At 36.2% G+C, this 16,365-nt stretch overlaps 1 protein-coding gene across 1 annotated transcript; it reads right to left on the bottom strand.

Annotated features, from left to right (window-relative positions):
• Positions 1-1,251: 1,251 nt before the first annotated feature.
• LOC126080463 (olfactory receptor 10AG1-like) lies at positions 1,252-6,621 on the bottom strand. The gene is made up of 3 exons (XM_049891678.1): positions 6,517-6,621; positions 4,325-4,503; positions 1,252-1,942 (listed from the first exon to the last, which is right to left on the bottom strand). Exons 1-3 carry the CDS (start codon positions 6,619-6,621, stop codon positions 1,252-1,254), a joined length of 975 nt encoding a protein of 324 aa, XP_049747635.1.
• Positions 6,622-16,365: the final 9,744 nt, after the last annotated feature.

The raw sequence follows: 16,365 nt of genomic DNA, 5'->3' as shown, positions 1-16,365 counted from the left end.
ATCGTTCACCTCGTGTCTTGTCACTATTCCCTAAACAATACTGTATAACAAATATTTACATAGCATTTGCATTGTATTAGGCATTATAAGTAATCTAGAAATGATTTAAAGTATATGGAAGTTTCTGCATAGGTTATATGCAAATATTGTGTCATTTTATATAATGTGCTTGAGCATCCATGGATTTTTGTATTTGTGGGAGCCCTGTAACCAACCCCCATGGATACCTAAGGAACACTTTATAGTTTTAATTAATGCATATTTCAAACCTAGTTTTTAAAATGGGTGTCACAACTGTATGGACACTTATGGAAATGAATAAGTTTTATGCTAAGTGATATAACGGATTATACATTACAACTCACTAAAATAAATCAGCCTGAGCAAAAATTCTCATTGAGGGAGGACACTGCACAATGAAATTATAGAATTACTAATATAATGATTTTTTTTTAACATATATACTACTTATATAATTTGAGCAGAAAGTTCTGACAATATTACAAGAGATTTTTAACTTGGAAACGATTGTTTGGAAAGACAAGGAGTCTTAGCAATCTAGTGCTGCTATAACAGAAATACCCCAAGTATGTAGCTTAACAAAGAGAAATTTGTTCTCTCACAGTCAAGGAGGCTAGAACTCCAAATTCAGAGATGCAGCTCCAGGAGAAGCTTTCCCTCTCTGCTGTCTCTGGGGTAAAGTCCTTGTCATCAATTTTCCCCTGGTCTAGGAACTTCCCAGTGCAGGGACCCCAGGTCCAAAGAACATGTTTCCTTCCTCGTTCTTCAATCTTGATGGTAGGAAGTCCCCTGTCTCTATGCTAGCTTCTCTTATTTCAAAAGAGATTGACTCAAGGTATAACCTAATGTTGTAGATTGAGCCCTGCCTCATTAACATTACTGCCTCTAATCCTGCCTCGTTAACATCGTAGAGGTAGGATTTACAACACAGGAAAATCACCAAAACAAACAAATTGCCTTCTAGAAGTTTCCGACTCATAAAACAAAGTGGTGGTCTATCACGCAACACTGAGAATCATAGCCTAGCTAAGTTGACACACATTTTTTAGGTGACACAACTCAATCCATAACACAAGATATGTTAAAAGTATACATTTGTTGAAATTTAATTAAAAATACATAAGAAAGCAATTCTTATACATTTAACTCATTCTTTAATGAAGTGAATTACATAGCAGTTTTCTCAGTACCATTATGACATCCTTGTTCCTTAGACTATATATCATGGGATTAAACATAGGAGTCAGGATAGGGCAGAAAAGAGAAAGCATTTTTTTCAGTTCCCTCTGAGTGTCTAGTGTTAGGTCTTAAGTAGGCAATAATACCTGATCCAAAGAATAACACCACAACCGTAAGATGAGACGAGCAGGTAGAGAAGGCTTTGGCTTGACTTGTGGCTGATGGCAACTTCAGGATGATGGAGATGATTTTACTGTAGGAGCCCAGTATCCACAGAAATGGAACCATGACAAATAACACAGCAACTGTGTAGACCAACATCTCATTTACAAAGGTGTCCCCACAAGCCAGCTTGAGTATTGGGGGAATGTCACAGAAGAAGTGGTTAATTAGTTTAGATCCACAAAATGGAAGAGAGAAAGTCTGATATGTATACCCGATAGTGAGAGGGATTCCAATGGTCCAGCAGCCAGTCACCAACTGGATACAGACCCTGTGGTTCATGACTAAAGGATAGTGCAGAGGGTTACAAATGGCCACATAGCGGTCATAGGCCATTACTGCCAGGAGCAAACATTCTATGCCTCCGAACAGAAGGAAAAAGCTCATCTGTGTAGCACAGGCAACTAAGGAAATTCTTCTTCTCTGAGTCCCAATATTAATTAGCATTCTAGGGAGAGTAGTTGATACATAGCAGATTTCTGAGAAGGAAAAGTTTGCCAGGAAAAAAATACATAGGGCTCTGGAGAGCAGAATCCATTTTTGTTATTAGAAATATGGTGCCATTGCTCATCAGGATGATGATATAAATGATTAAAAACAATCCAAAAAGAAGCCACTGGATATGCGACATGTCAGCAAAGCCCAAGAGAACAAATTCAATGATTTCAGTTAGATTATCTTGCGGTGGTTTTTCTTGATGATTCATCTGTAGAAAAGGTAAATTTACGTGGGCATTTCCTTTGCCTACCTGTATCCCTTTGCCTCTTCTCTAAGGTATGATGAGGTGTCTGGGTTGGATTTTATAATCACTGCAATGGTTTGCACTTTAAGAATGATACTATTTATGTATGTCCCACGTCCTCCTATTAAATCACAGTAAACAGTCCCCTCACATTTATTTTAAGATCATTTCCTTATACTTTTGAAGCACAGCCCGGGATAGATCAAGCTATACCTGACTCAGCACAGGCACTGGAGCAATTGGTAACTGCTGAAGATGGGCCCTCAGCTTTGCCATCTAACCTCACTTTAAGTTAATTACACATCTTGACAATCCTATTGTACTTCTCTATGCATTTCCTCAGTCAAGCTTCTCAAACACTATATCATAAGCCGACTTCTAACATACATTTTCAGCTGCCTGTTTCAACATTCCCTTCTCCCATCCCTGATGATTTTAAGCATATACCCATACCATTGCCATTGAGTCAACAGCCTCACAGCTACTCTATAGGGACAAGTAGAATTACCACATACGGTTTCCAAGGAGCCGCTGGTAGTCTTGAACTCTCAATCTTTTGGTTAGCAGCGGACACTTAACTACTGTGCCACCAAGTCACCTTTAAGTATATAAGTTCTTATAATACAGTTCACATTAGGTAGTTTAGAAAGAAAAGTGTGAGAGTATTTCATTTTGCGTAGGGGAATAAAACAATTATCTTCCAGTAGGATGTTAAGTGGGCAAGATAAGAGGATTTTATTCAGGGAAATTGTCTGGGAACATTGATTCAGATACTAATAATAAAAGCGGTCTCCCTGGAAAAGCAGGGGTGGTAGGAGGATATTCGTTACCTGTGTTATATGTGGGACAGCAGGAGGAATGATATTGGCTGTCGTTATACCCATTGTGGTCTGTGAACCCGAGACTATGTTTGTTGCTTCTCAAAAAACAATTTAGATCACTGTTTCTAAACTCACTTTTCTTTACATATAAAGATACTGAGACTCACTAAGTGTGGATAATTTGACCAATTGCATGTAGATTTTGTGACTCCAAATCTGCATCTTTTTTTTTTTTAATGGATGAGTTTGACCCCTTTCTCAATGATTTATTATCTTTGTGATATCAAGCTATTATTTAAAGTTTCTGTTACCTCTTTGTGAGAATTAAATGAGATAATATTGGTAAAATGTATCACTACTTACCAATTTTAAGCTGATTACTTTTTAGTTATGGGTCTATAATTCTGATTATGATAATATGTTATTTAACCTGTAGCCCTAGGATTTAACAGATTGCCTAGTTAAGTACTTGATAGCGATTTTGAGTTTCATTGCTGAAAATTGTTTTCCCACCATTGTCTTTAGTCAGGGTCAGGAAAGGACTAATTAGTGAAGCTCCTAAGGTGCAAAATTTAAGGAGGTTTAGGCTCTCTTGCACTTGCACAATCCTGAAAGTAAGTGCCTACTTAAATTTTGCAAGAGGCAAGGTGCCTCTTGTCTCACCCTGATTTATATCTCTCCACCCTAATGGGTTTCCATCTTGTCAACCAAGTAGAGAAGAAGCATGGTGCCATGGTTAAAAAAAAAAAAAAAATCATTGCTGAGGAGCCAATTCCAACTCATAGCTACACTATAGGTCAGCGTAGAACTGCCCCATAGGGTTTTTAAGGCTGTAAATCTTTAGGGAAGCCTACTGCCATATCTTTATTCCACTGAGTAGCTGGAGAGTTTGAACTGTTGGCCTTCTTATTACAGCCAAGTGCTTAAACACTGTGCCACCACTACTCTGTGCCATGGTTATAGATCAATATTTCCCAGATGGACTGAAATTGAATTGTAGCTCCAACATCTAGCTGTGTGATGACATCTTGTATGTTTATTAATCTTTCCACGGCACATTTTCTCTGCTGTAAAATGACTATCAACTATATCAACATTAAGTGTTGTTAAGTAAATCATTTAATATAAATAAAAAATCTTGAAGAACTTCTGGCATTTATAAAGCCTCTTACTATTGTTATCTATTATTGCTATTGTTATCAATAGTGACTTATTATTATCACCCATTTATTCTAATTATTATTAAAACTAATGTTTTACTGGGACAGTGTAGAAAAGAGAAAGCATTTTGTCAGTTCCTTCTGAGTGTCTCGTGTTGGGTCTTAAGTAGCAATAATACCTGATCCAAAGAATAATACCACAACCATAAGATGAACAGGCAGAGAAGGCTTTGGCTTCACCTGAGGCCGATGGCAACTTCAGGATGATGGAGGTGATTTTACTGTCGCTACACAACATGCTACTCTCTAATATATTTTCCTTTTCTATCACAGGATTATTAAGGGAATGAAGTGAGATCTTAAAAGGAATTATCAAAATGTTACAAACTCCAGAACTTTCAACTCAAATGATGCAATTTCTCCATGAATTTTCTGCCAAAATTTGGATTTATATCATTATCTCTGCTTTGTGGACATATAACACCTATAGTACCCATCACTGCTCAGCATTTAGAATTGCAATTAGGGTAATAGCCTTTGTATACATTTTCTTTTACTGGTACTAAATGATCTGAGTGGTAAAGGCTGTGACTATTCTACTACTTGAAATCAATACAAATCCCAGAAAATGGGTGTACACCTAATGTGGTACTTAGGATTTGATTCTGAACTAAGATAAAGGAATAAAACCCAGTGCTGTCGAGTTAATTCCGACTCATAGCGATGCTATAGGACAGAGCAGAACTGCCCCATAGGGTTTCCAAGAAGCGCCTGGCGGATTCGATCTGCCAGCCCTTTCGTTAGCAGCCGTAGCACTTAACCACTACACCATCAGGGTTTCCATTATTAAAATGAAAGCATCACCCTTAAGAGGGAGAGAAGAATTAAGATCAAAAGAGGACAAACGAAACAAACTTTATGTATTTTGAATGATAGCATTTAATAAAAAGTAATTCTTATTAATTAAATAAAATGACTGTGAGTGCTAAAAGAAACATTTTTAATTGTACGAACTCAACTTTTTGGTGATGAAATTATCCATGTGTAACATTATATAAGATTTGTCTGTGTTTTCCTCAAGAGAACAGGGTAGAAAGAGCAGAGATTTACCCTGTATGTTCTCCCAAAACTATCTATATTACTGTTCTTGCTTGAAAATGTTTAAGTTGTTATTATTTAAAGGGAAATAAAACTTGATGCTATCATGTTTTTACTTGAAATCTGAGCATCCATTCCCTAGGAAAAAAAACCCAAATGATTAAGGAATACGTAACAAAACTGAAGGAGTCCCGGTTGTGCAGTGCTTAAGTGCTCAGCTGCTAATCAAAAGGTCGTTGGTTCAAATCCACCAGCCACTCTGTGGGAGGCAGATGTGACAGTCTGCTTTTGTAAAGATTTACAGCCTTGGGAACGCTGTGAAGCAGTTCTACTCTATCCTGTAGGGTGATTATGAGTCAGAATCCACTTGAAGGCAATGAGTTTGGTTTTGGTTAACAAGAGTCTGATTCAGTTAAGTATTAGTCATTGTCAATGCCCCCAATCTACCTAAACCTCAGCTGTGTTTATATTTTTGACATAAATTAGAAATGTAAACCTTAAAATTAACTTGAAAAACAATATGAACTTAAAACTTTATATTATTTTATGAATTCTTTAACATAAAAATATTATTTTCTTTAAAATAAGTGTTTCTTGGATTCCTCAATGGTTGTAGATTTATTTCATGGATTGTTTTATTTTAAATGTCTTATTAAAATATCAGAACTAAAATGCATAAATATAATGCTTATTTGCTATGAAGTCTTTGCTAGAAATAAAAAAAAAAAAAAAAAGAAATGAAGTTTTCCTATAATATTATTTAGTATTCTTACAAAAACATAGCAATTTTTCAAATTGGCAGAGTTTCAAAGTTATTAATATCACTACTTAAAATCATTGTTTAAGGTAAATTATATTTAATAGAGTCAGAAATATAAACAAGCTGCTTTAATAAAACAGTACATTTGCTACTGCATGTTAAACATTAATTTTAATAATATCATGAACTAAGTTGAATATTAATAAAATATTTCATATTTACCCTTCTTATTTTGGGTAATTAGAGACCTGAAGGTGCTGTGGTTAAAGTACTCGTCTGCTACCCAAAAGGTCTGCAATTAGAGCCCACCATCTGCTCCATATGAGAAAGTTGTGGCCGTCAGCTTCCTTAAAGATTTATAGCCTCAGAAACATGATAGGGCAGTTTTACTCTGTCCTGAAGGGTCCCTTTGGATAGTAATCTACTTGAGTGCAGTGGATTTGTGTTTTGGTTTGTGATAACCTTGTTTCTTCCTCACTGAAGAGAGTTTACATATTTATGTATTTAAATTACTTTGGCTGAAACAACTGCTTTCATTAATGGTACGTAATCCATCTGTAAAACACTTCGTTTTGAACATGGAGTGTTCCTTAAATCAAACAAAATAGTTCTCTCCATCTCGTGGGATCTCTTCAAGCGGACACAGGTAAATTTCTAATTAAACAAATCTCTTTGACACTCTCTGATTTTATTTATTTATTTATTTTCCCGGGTAACTCTCTCTCTACCCAGAATACTCTTCCCTGCAACCTCTCAATGGAATAGAGTGTGCAGAAAGTCTTATTTCTTAGACTTGAATAAGGTCCTGGGTTGTCCTAAACTGAGTAATACCATTGGAAGCCATCCAAGATTGACCCAAATCCAATTCTTCCCTTAGCTACTATGACTGCTTCATATGGGCCCTCTGTTCCTCTGAGACTGAACTCCAGTCACATTTTCCTCAAGTTATTTTGCTTATTTTCTCCTCTGAAATGGGAGCCTTGATCCAAATTCAGAGGCTGGCCTCTGTAAGAGTTGTAAAAAATGTTCAGACAACAAAGAAGATTTTTACCTACAAATCTTATAATAAATAATTTATTTCTTGAAGACTCCCTGGGCAAACTGAGGGCTGGCTGTTGAATATATTTAATCTAGTTCAAAACTTTTTTTCTTTTTTAATTTTGGAAACCCTGGTGGCGTAGTGGATAAAAGCTATGGCTGCTAACCAAAAGGTCAGCAGTTCGAATCCACCAGGCACTCCTTGGAAACCATAAGAGGCGGTTCTACTCTGTCCTATAGGTTCGCTATGAGTTGGAATCTACTCAATGGCAGTGGGTTTTTTTTTTTTTTTTTAATTTTGGCCCCAAGATTAATCACCACAAGGGAACTCTTATTTTGTTTACGATAGTCCATCATCCTTCCCCAATTTTATTCTCTCTGTGAGCCCATTTTTAGGATATGAATCCTATTAAAACTTCGTTTAGGAGAAAATGAGATGCTGATATAATTCCAGTGGATATTAGGGCAAGACTCCAGGTCAGTAGTCTGTCTATTTTTATAAAATATGTCCCCTTCAAGACTTCATATCTGAGTGACTCTTAGGTGGTTTAGGAATATTGACTTGACGCCAAGTTTCCTCTTCTGAAAATAAGATTTTACTTCCTATTATTTAGTAAATAGTGATTCCTAAGTGTTTATAATTACCTCCATCCTTGAGGTTAGTAGAAGATTATATATATTTCCACTACAAACCTAAAGATGGTTTAAAGTATCTATCTATCTATGTACTTGTCTATCCATCTGTCTATCTATGTATGTATCATCTATCTACAGGAAAGGGAACTCCCTATAATATAATTACAGAGAGTGATTAGGGAAGTTAATTGAAAGGTATCAGGAACTATGACCTTGAAATCATGGAAGATGAGTTAAGAGTATGTGGTAAGAAAGGCCTCCCATGGGAATCAGGTGTGGCAGAACACAGCAATGGAGTGAAATGCCAGCCAGGTCTGCGCTACAGTAGGTGCACAGCCCAGAAGTAACTAAGCTAAAACGGAATTCTAAAGACTCATAATATGATCAGGGTTATATTGTGCATAACCATGGAGATTTTCTGATGCCATAAATGGAAGACTCAAATACAAATGAGAATTTATCATATAATAAAGATAGCAAATGGAATATGTGAAATATGGACTTTTAAAATTAACTTTATTGGTATAATTGGGCAGTCTCGTAGGAAAAAAGATAAATTTTCATCAATATATTACAGCAGGAAAGACTCCAAATGGTATATTAGTTTAAATATTTCAGAAAATTAAATAACAAAATCATTCTAAAAGAAATGATTTCTTAATATAATTTTGAGGTAAGGAAAATTTGTCTAGTTGTGATTAAATTTTAGAATCTGGAACACAAATTATTAAAAAAAAAACTCCAATTATGGAAAATTAAATAGTTCCCTATGTTAAAAATAAACAAGCGCCAAAAGTCTTATCAAAATAGAATTAATAACATTGAGGAAATAATTATAAATGACATCTCTGATAAAGTGCTAATTTCTCTTATAAAGTATTTTTGAGTATCAAAGAGAAGTGAAAAATACAAATAGAAAAATGCACCAAATATATAAAATAACGCTTCACATAAAAACATATGAAAAGACATTCAACTCCATAAAAAGTAGTGAAATTTGAAATTGCACAGAATTTAGTTTATAAAAATATTAAATTTCTTGGGAAAACATGCATTTTTTATATTCTGCTTAGAGAAGCGATTCGAGTCCTGTGGAGAGGAATTGGAAATCATTGACTAATATCACTGTTGTATCTAGTGTTTGGTGGCAGAAATGGTTTGAACTCCACTACTAACCTAAAGGTTGGTGGTTTGAACCCACCCTGTAACACAACAAAAGAAAGGTCTGGTGATCTGCGGCTGTTAAAGAGTACAGTCAAGAAAGCTGTATAGAGCAATTCTACCCTGTAACACAGGAGGTTACCTGAGTCCACTTGACATCAATGGGTTTTTGGGTTATTTAGTCTTTGAATCAATAAAACATGCAGAATTATGTAATAATCCAGTAAATCTGTATTGCAGTATTGTCTGTAATTACAAAAGATTGTAAGCCAATTAAGGGTGAAAAATTTTCTTAAAAAGGCCAGGCTTAATGGCCTGATTGAGACTGGAGGGATCCAGTAGGTCATGGACCCCGGACCCTTTGTTAGCCCAAGATTGGAGCCATTCCCGAAGCCAACTCTCCAGACAGGAATTGGACTGGACTATAAGATAGATAATGATACTGGTGAGGAGAGAACTTCTTGGCTCAAGTAGACACATGAGACTATGTGGTCAGCTCCTGTCTGGAAGTGAGGTGAGAAGAAGAGGGGGACAGGATCCTGTTGAATGGACATGGAAAGTACAGGATGGAGAGGAGGAATGTGCTGTCTCATTAGGAGGAAGGCAGCTAGGAGTACGTAGCAAGGTGTGTATAACCTTTTGTATGAGAGACTGACTTGATTTGTAAACTTTCACTTAAAGCACAATTAATTAATTAATTAAAAAAAAAGAGTGAACCATTTTGTGAGTTGTCATTCTCTGACTTGAGAAAGAAGTTTTCATTTAAATATTCTCATCATTCTTTTTTTCTATTACAGATATTTGATGCCCAGAATTTTTTTTTTTAATTTTTTTATCTTGATTTTTTCAGTGGTTGAAGTAGGAACATTGGCTTGCCGTGACCCACTGAATCTTAACCAGAAATAAAGTTCTTTCTTTGTTTTAAACCTTGAAAACTACATGTGATTTGATTTTCAGTCTGTTCATTCATAAACATTTAGATTTGTTTCTTCAAATTGATATGACTAAACCCAAATTTAGATTTCTATTTATCAAAGGACATTTAGGGAGTGAAAACCAAAGCCAATGAATGGGAGGGAATAGTTCCTAGGTATATAAGTGTCAAAGAGATTACATGCCTAATATAAAAGAAAATGTCAAATAAATGAGAATAAAAATGAATAACTCGAAAGAAAATTGATCAAATGACTTCTGAAAGCACTTTACAAAGCGGAAAATCCATAAACAGATTGAAATGTGTCCTACCTCAATAACAATAATAATACTTCCTATGCATGTGACAGATGGACAACGAATAAGGAAGACTTTAGAAGAATTGATGCCTTTGAATTGTGGTGTTGGCAAAGAATATTGAATATACTGTGGATTGCCAAAAGAATGAACAAAACTGTCTTGGAAGAAGTACAGCCAGAATGCTCCTTAGAACCAAGGATGGAGACACTACATCTCACATACTTTGTACATGTTATCTGGAGGGATCCGTTCCTGGAAAAGGACATCATGCTTGGTAAAGTACAGGGTCAGTGAAATAGAAGAAGACCCTCAATGAGATGGATTGACAAGTGGCTGCAACAACGGGCTCAAGCATAGCAACAATTGTGAGGATGGCACAGGACCAGGCAGTGTTTCATTCTATTGTATATCAGGTCACTATGAGTTGGAACTGACTTGATGGCACCTAACAAAAACAAAAACACCTCAAGAATCAGAAATATTCAAACTGAAATTACAATGATGTATTCTACATCACTCTAATGGATAAAAATAATTAAATATGATATAACTGAGTGGTGGTCAGGAAGTGGAACATCACATTGGCACTTTCAAACACTGCTGTTATAAGTATTACAAGTATGAATTGTTACATCCACTTTGAAAAATTATTTAAGAGCTAAATAAATGCCCGATAATTTCAGGAATAAACCTCACTCTAATGAAAAAAGAGGAAGACCCTGGATGAGATGGACAGTGGTTGCAAAAATGGGCACAAGTATAACAAGGGGATGGCAAAGGATTGGGCTGTGTTTTGTTCTGTTTTACACAGGCTCTCTATGAGTCGGAACCCTCTTGGCAACACCTAACAACAACAACAATGAATTCTTATCTGCAATGCAACAGTATGCCAGCCCCAAAATGGAAACTTCCCAAAATGCCCACCAGAGTAGAATGCATTTTTTAAAGCTCTGAATATTTATACCATTGAATAATAAATAGATATAAAACTGAACAAACTTTAAGTATATGCAACAATATGAATGACTTTTAAAATACAATGTTCAATGATGAAATTAAAACAGGTATAATATACAGTACATGAATGATTCCTTTACATGAAGTTTGCAAAGAAGGAATATTAATTTGTACTTTTTGATAGCCATAGTTACATAGTAAAAATATATAGAAAAGCAAGTGCATAAATATAATAAAAGTCACACTTGTGGCTATCACTGGGCTGGGAGGAAGATATGATCAGGAAAATGTTGGCAACTCACTTCTAACAGTGCTGGTAAAATTCTATGTATCAGTCTACTTGGGAGTTACATGGGTATTTGCTTAAATTTTTAAAAATCAATTAGCAAAATATTTTAATTAATATTTTATTGAATTTTTGGTGAAAGTTTACAAAGTAAGATAGGCTCCCATTTGACTATTTCTGCACAAATTGTTCAGTGATATTAATGACACATGTCACAATGTGTCAACATTCTCTTGTTTTCTGTAGTTTCCATACCCTCTTATCTTCTTATCTTTTGCTTTTGAGTTATTGTTGACTCTTTGGTCCCATACTGATGGTTTTTAAGTAGAACACAGATCTTATGAGTAATATTTATTTTGTGTGCTACTCTGCTTTTCCACTAAAAGGTGATCTCAGGGGTAGCCTCTGTTCTAAAGAGTGTCACAGGGCAATAATCTCAGGGAGTACTCTGTCCTCTATTCTTCCACTTCGTCTGGCTTTTTTGTTTGTTTAATAAGCATTTGAGTTCTGTTTCACATTTTTCTCCTGTTCCATCTGGACCATCTATTACAATCCCAGTCAGAACAGTCAGTGGTTGTAGCTGTGCACCGTCTACTTTTTCTGGTCTCAGGGTAGATGACGTTGTGGCTCGTTAGGACTTGTTTCTTCTCTAAGCATTTGGTTACCTTCTTACTGTTTTGCTCCTGGTGGGTAGACACTGGTAGTTGTGCTTTACATGGCTGCTCTCAGGCTTTAACACCCAAGATGATACTCACTTTACTAGGCTGCAGATCATGGTATTTTCTGAGCTATGTTATGCCAGTTGACTGAGTTGACTCATGAGACTATGGTCTTAAGTTTTCAAACCCAGAAAACCAGCATTGGGAGACATTTGGTTTTCAATGAATATATGTGTCTTCACCTACATATTTGTACTTACACATAGCTAAAGATACTTCTATCTGTTCTCGCCAATATGGTCACTTGTACCTATCCATATACCAATATACCTGTATCCATCCATATGTGCTCAAACACTTCTTTTTCCTTCGGTTGTGCTGCGCCTACTACATCCACATTTAGTGGCACTTATCCCTTCTCTAAAATAAATAGGTAGGTAGATAAAATACAAGTCTTAATGATATGCAGTGTACTTTCCCCTCCCCAACTCCTCTCCTGGTAACTACCAATGAACATTAGTCTCTTTATGTATACCTATTCTTGTCTTCTTATAAAAAAGGAATCATACAATATTTTTCCTTACATGCTTGACTTATTTCACTTTATGGTTGCATAGTATTCCATTGTATGTATGTATCACAAATTTGCTCATACATTCATCTGTTGATGGGCACTTCACTTGTTTCCATTTATTTGCTATACCATTTCCCATAGTTCTTGTACCATTTTATAGTCCCACTAACAGTGAATAAGTATTCCCGTCCCCTCACATCCTCTCCAGCATTTGTTGTTATCTGTTATTATTATTTTAGTGTCATTTTAGCTGGGGTAATATGGTATCTCATTTTAGTTTTGATTTGCCTCTCTTTATTTATTTTTTGCATTATGTTTATTATACCTTATTCTTTTTGTGTGTGTGTGCTTTAGGTGAAAGTTTATAATTCAAGTCAGTTTCTCATACAAAAAAATTATACACTGTTTTTTATGTGACCCTAGATGCTTCCCCTACAATGTGACAGCACACTACTCCTTTCCTCCATGCATTTTGTGACCCATTCAATCAGCTCCTGTCCCCCTTTGCCTTCTCAACTCTCCTCCAGACAGGAGCTGCCCACATAGTCTTGTGCGTCTACTTGAGCTAAGAAGCACACTTTTCACCAGTATCATTTTATGTCTTATAGTCCATTCTAATCTTTGTCTGAAGAGTTGGCTTAGAGAATGGTTTTTGTTTTGGGCTAACAGAGAGTCTGGAGGCCATGACATCTGGGGTCCCTCCAGTCTCAGTCAGACCATTAAGTTTGGTCTTTTCACTAGAATTTGAGGTCTGCATCCACTTTTCTCCTGTTCCATCAGGGGTTCTCTGTTGTGTTCCCTGTTAGGGAAGTCATTGGTGGTGGCCAGACACCATCTAGTTCTTCTGTCTCAGTGTGATGGAGTCTCTGGTTTACGTGGTTTATGAGGTCATATTTTCCTTGTTGCTTTGGCATTCTTCATTCTCCTTTGCTCCAGGTGGTTAGAGACCAATTGATACAACTTAGATGGCTGCTTATTAGGTTTTAAGACTCCAGACACCACTCACCAAAGAAGGGTGCAGAATGTTTTCTTAATACGTTCTGTTATTGACCTAGATGTCCCCTGAAAGCATGGACTCCCCACCCCTGCTACTCTCTCCCCCCAAATGTTTGGTTGTATTCAGGAAACGTCTTTGCTTTTGGTTTAGTTCAGCTGTGCTGACCTCCCCTGCATTGTGTGTTGTCATTCCCTTCACCTAAAATAACTCTTGTCTGCTATCTATTTAGTGAATGCCCCCTCTCTTTCTCTCCTACCCTCATAGCCACGAAAGAATGTTTTCTACCTTTTCCTTTTCATGAGTTCTTATGATAGTGATCTCATACAATATTTGCCCTTTTGAGACTAATTTCACTCAGCATAATGCGATTCAGATTCATCCATGTTATGAGATGTTTCATGGATTCATTGGTTTTCTTTATCATTGCATAGTATTCCATTGTGTGAATATACCATATTTGTTTTTCCATTCATCCGTTGATAGGCACCTTGGTTGTTTCCGTCTTTTTGCTATTATAAACAATGCTGCAACGAACATGGGTATGCATACATCTATTCGTGTGAGGGCTCATTTTTCTCTAGGATATATTCCAAGGAGTGGGATTTCTGGATCATATGGCTGTTCTATTTCTAGCATTTTAAGGAAGCACTAAATCAATTTCCAAAGTGCTTCTACCATTTTACATTCCCACCAGTAGTGTTTAAGTTTTCCAGTCTCTCCCCAACCTGTCCAACATATATTACTATGTGTTTTTTCAATTAAAGCCAGCCTTGTGGGGTGAGATGGTATCTCAGTGTAGCTTTGATTTGCATTTCTTAATACCTAATGATTGTGAGCATTTTGTCATGTATCTGTTAGCCATCTGAATGTCTTCTTTGGCAAACTGATAGTTCATATCCTTTGCCCGTTTTTTAATTGGGTTATTTGTCTTTTTTTTGAGATTTTGCAGTATCTTGCAGGTTTTAGAGATTCGACACTGATCAGATTTGTCATAGCCAAGATTTATTTCCCAGTCTGTAGGTTGTCTTTTTACTCTTTTGGTGAGGTCTTTGGAAGTGCATAAGTGTTTGGTTTTAAGGAGTCCCCGGTTATCTAGTTTCTCTTCTGGTGTTTGCATATTGTTAGTAATGTTTTGTATTCTGTTTATGCCATGAATTAGGGCTCCTAGCAATGTCCTTACTTTTTTTTCCAAGATTTTTATCATTTTAGATTATATCATTAGGTTTTTGATTCATTTTGAGTTAGTTTTTGTGCATGGTGTGAAATATGGGTCTTGTTTTACTTTTGCAGATGGATATACAGTTTTATGCTCATACCATTTCTTAGAAAGATTGTCTTATCCCCATTTAATGGTCTTTGGAACTTTGTCAAGTATCAGCTTCTCATAGGTGGAGGAATTTATATCTGGGTTCTCAATTCCATTCCATTGGTCTATGTACCTGTTGTTGTACTAGTAACAGGCTGTTTTGACTATGGTGGCAACATAGTAGTTTCTAAAATCAGGTAGTGTGAGTCCTCCCACTTTGTTCTTCTCTTTCAGTAATGCTTTACTTATCAGGACCCTCCTCCCTTTCCATATGAAGTTGGTGACCTGTTTCTCCATCTCATTAAAAAATGCCATTGTAATTTGGAATGGGATTGCATTTTATCCATATATAGCTTTGGGTAGAATAGACATTTTTGCATTTTTGAGTCTTCCTATCCATGAGCAAGATATGTTTTTCCACATACGTAGATCTCTTTTGATTTCTAGCAATAGTGTCTTGTAGTTTTCTTTGTATAGGTCTTTTACGTGTCTGGCTAAATTAATTCCTAAGTATTTTATCATCTTGAGGATTACTGTAAATGCTATTGATCTGGTTATTTCCTCTCTGAATTCTCTTTGTTGGTGTAGAGGAATCCAACTGTTTATCTTCTATCCTGATACTTTGCTGAACTCTTCTATTAGTTCCAATAGTTTTCTTGTGGATTCTTTAGGGTTTTCTCTGTATAAGGTCATATCATCTGCAAATAAAGATACTTTTAATTATTTCTTACCAATTTTGATGCCCTTTATTTCTTTTTCTATCGTTACTGCTCTGGCTAGGACATCCAGCACAATGTTGTATAAGAGTGGTGATAAAGGGCATTCTTGTCTGGTTCCTGTTCTCAAGGGAAATGCTCCCAGACGCTCCCCATTTTGGATGATGTTGGCTGTTGGCTTTGTAAAAATGCCCTTTATTATGTTGAGAAATTTCCATTCTATTCCTATTTGCTGAGAGTTATTATCATGAGTGAGTGTTGGACTTTGTCAAATGCCTTTTCTGCATCAATTGATAAGATTATGTGGTTCTTGTCTTTTGTTTTATTTATGTGATGGATTACATCGATTGTTTTTCTAATATTAAACCATCCCTGCATGCCTGGTATGAATCCCACTTGATCATGGTGAATTATTTTTTCAGCTACATTGTTGAATTCTATTTGCTAGAATTTGAGGATTTTTGCATTTAAGTTCATGAGGATATAGGTCTGTAATTTTCTTTTTTTGTGGTTTCTTTGCCTAGTTTTGGTGTCAGGATTCTGCTGGCTTCATAGAATTAGTTTTGAAGTATTCCAACCTCTTCTATGCTCTTAAACCCCCCATGTGTCTGTCAGTTTGTTGAACTGTGGGGGCTTGTGTGTTGCTGGGATGCTGTAAGCTATGCCACCTGTATTCATATACAAGCAGGGTCACCCATGGAGGACAGGCTTCAGCTGAGCTTTCAGACTAAGACAGACTAGGCAGAAGAACCGGCAGTCTACTTCTGAAAAGAATTAGCCAGTGAAAACCTTATGAATA

This window comes from Elephas maximus, chromosome 7 (assembly GCF_024166365.1).
Source record: "Elephas maximus indicus isolate mEleMax1 chromosome 7, mEleMax1 primary haplotype, whole genome shotgun sequence".
Taxonomy (NCBI): Eukaryota; Metazoa; Chordata; class Mammalia; order Proboscidea; family Elephantidae; genus Elephas; species Elephas maximus.
The sequence above is the reverse complement of the archived record's forward strand: the minus strand, read 5'-3'. Positions and strand labels throughout refer to the sequence as shown.

Excerpts from the sequence above, each read along its gene's own strand:
- LOC126080463 (XM_049891678.1), bottom strand. The coding sequence starts at position 6,621 with ATGGAGAGAACTATTTTGTTTGATTTAAGGAACACTCCATGTTCAAAA. Across the intron at positions 4,504-6,516 it reads AAGCAGTTGTTTCAGCCAAA|ATCTCACTTCATTCCCTTAA; the intron begins GTAATTTAAATA and ends ATTCCTTTTAAG. Across the intron at positions 1,943-4,324 it reads GGTATTATTCTTTGGATCAG|AGCCCTATGTATTTTTTTCC; the intron begins GTATTATTGCTA and ends TCTGCTCTCCAG.